Here is an 815-nt window from a genome sequence, read left to right as displayed (position 1 = left end):
TGAGCGGGTGCACTGTCAAGGCATAGCAGGCACTTTAAAGGCAATTTCTGTTCATGAAGATACTTCTTCACAGAAGGGCCGAAAACTTGGTTAACCCATTGCACAAAGAACTGCCTAGTGACCCAGGCCTTCGAGTTGGATTGCCAGAAAACATGAAGCTGGTCCTTATCGACGTTGTGTGCCTTAAAGGCCCTAGGGTTCTCGGAATGGTAAACCAGTAAGGGCTTGACTTTAAAGTCCCCGCTAGCATTGGCACATAGGGCAAGAGTCAACCGATCCTTCATTGGCTTATGCCCAGGCAATTTCTTCTCTTCGGCGGTGATGTAGGTTTGACTGGGCATCTTCTTCCAAAACAGCCCGGTTTCATCACAATTAAACACTTGCTGCTCTACGTAGCCTTCTTCCAGCACGATCCTTTCAAAGTTCTTGACAAAGCCAGCTGCAGCCTTTGTGTCCGCACTAGCAGCCTCTCCGTGACGAACAACTGAACAAATCCCGGACCGTTTCTAAAATTTCTCAAACCAGCCACGAGATGCCTTGAAATCGTCTGAGGAAGATTTGGTTGAACTCTCCCCAGCATCACCCCCAGAGCTCACCTCCTTCAAGTCCATGAAAATGGCGTGTGCCTTCTTGCAGATGACGGTTTCGGTGATGGTGTCGCCAACAATCTCTCTGTCCTTGATCCAAATTAGCAGAAGTCGTTCCATCTCTTCTATGATAGGGCTACAGCGTTTTGAAATAATGGTGATCCCCTTAGAAGGTTTCAATGCTTTAATAGTTTCCTTCTGTTTAAGGATTGTCGAGATCGTCGACAT

At 47.4% G+C, this 815-nt stretch overlaps 1 protein-coding gene across 1 annotated transcript; it reads right to left on the bottom strand.

Annotated features, from left to right (window-relative positions):
- Positions 1 to 506: 506 nt before the first annotated feature.
- On the bottom strand, positions 507 to 815 carry LOC137632378 (putative CENPB DNA-binding domain-containing protein 1). Its single transcript, XM_068364312.1, has one exon. The coding sequence runs from the start codon at positions 813 to 815 to the stop codon at positions 507 to 509; it is 309 nt and encodes a 102-aa protein (XP_068220413.1).

This window comes from Palaemon carinicauda, chromosome 41, assembly GCF_036898095.1.
Source record: "Palaemon carinicauda isolate YSFRI2023 chromosome 41, ASM3689809v2, whole genome shotgun sequence".
In the NCBI taxonomy this organism is placed as follows: domain Eukaryota; kingdom Metazoa; phylum Arthropoda; class Malacostraca; order Decapoda; family Palaemonidae; genus Palaemon; species Palaemon carinicauda.
The sequence above is the reverse complement of the archived record's forward strand: the minus strand, read 5'-3'. Positions and strand labels throughout refer to the sequence as shown.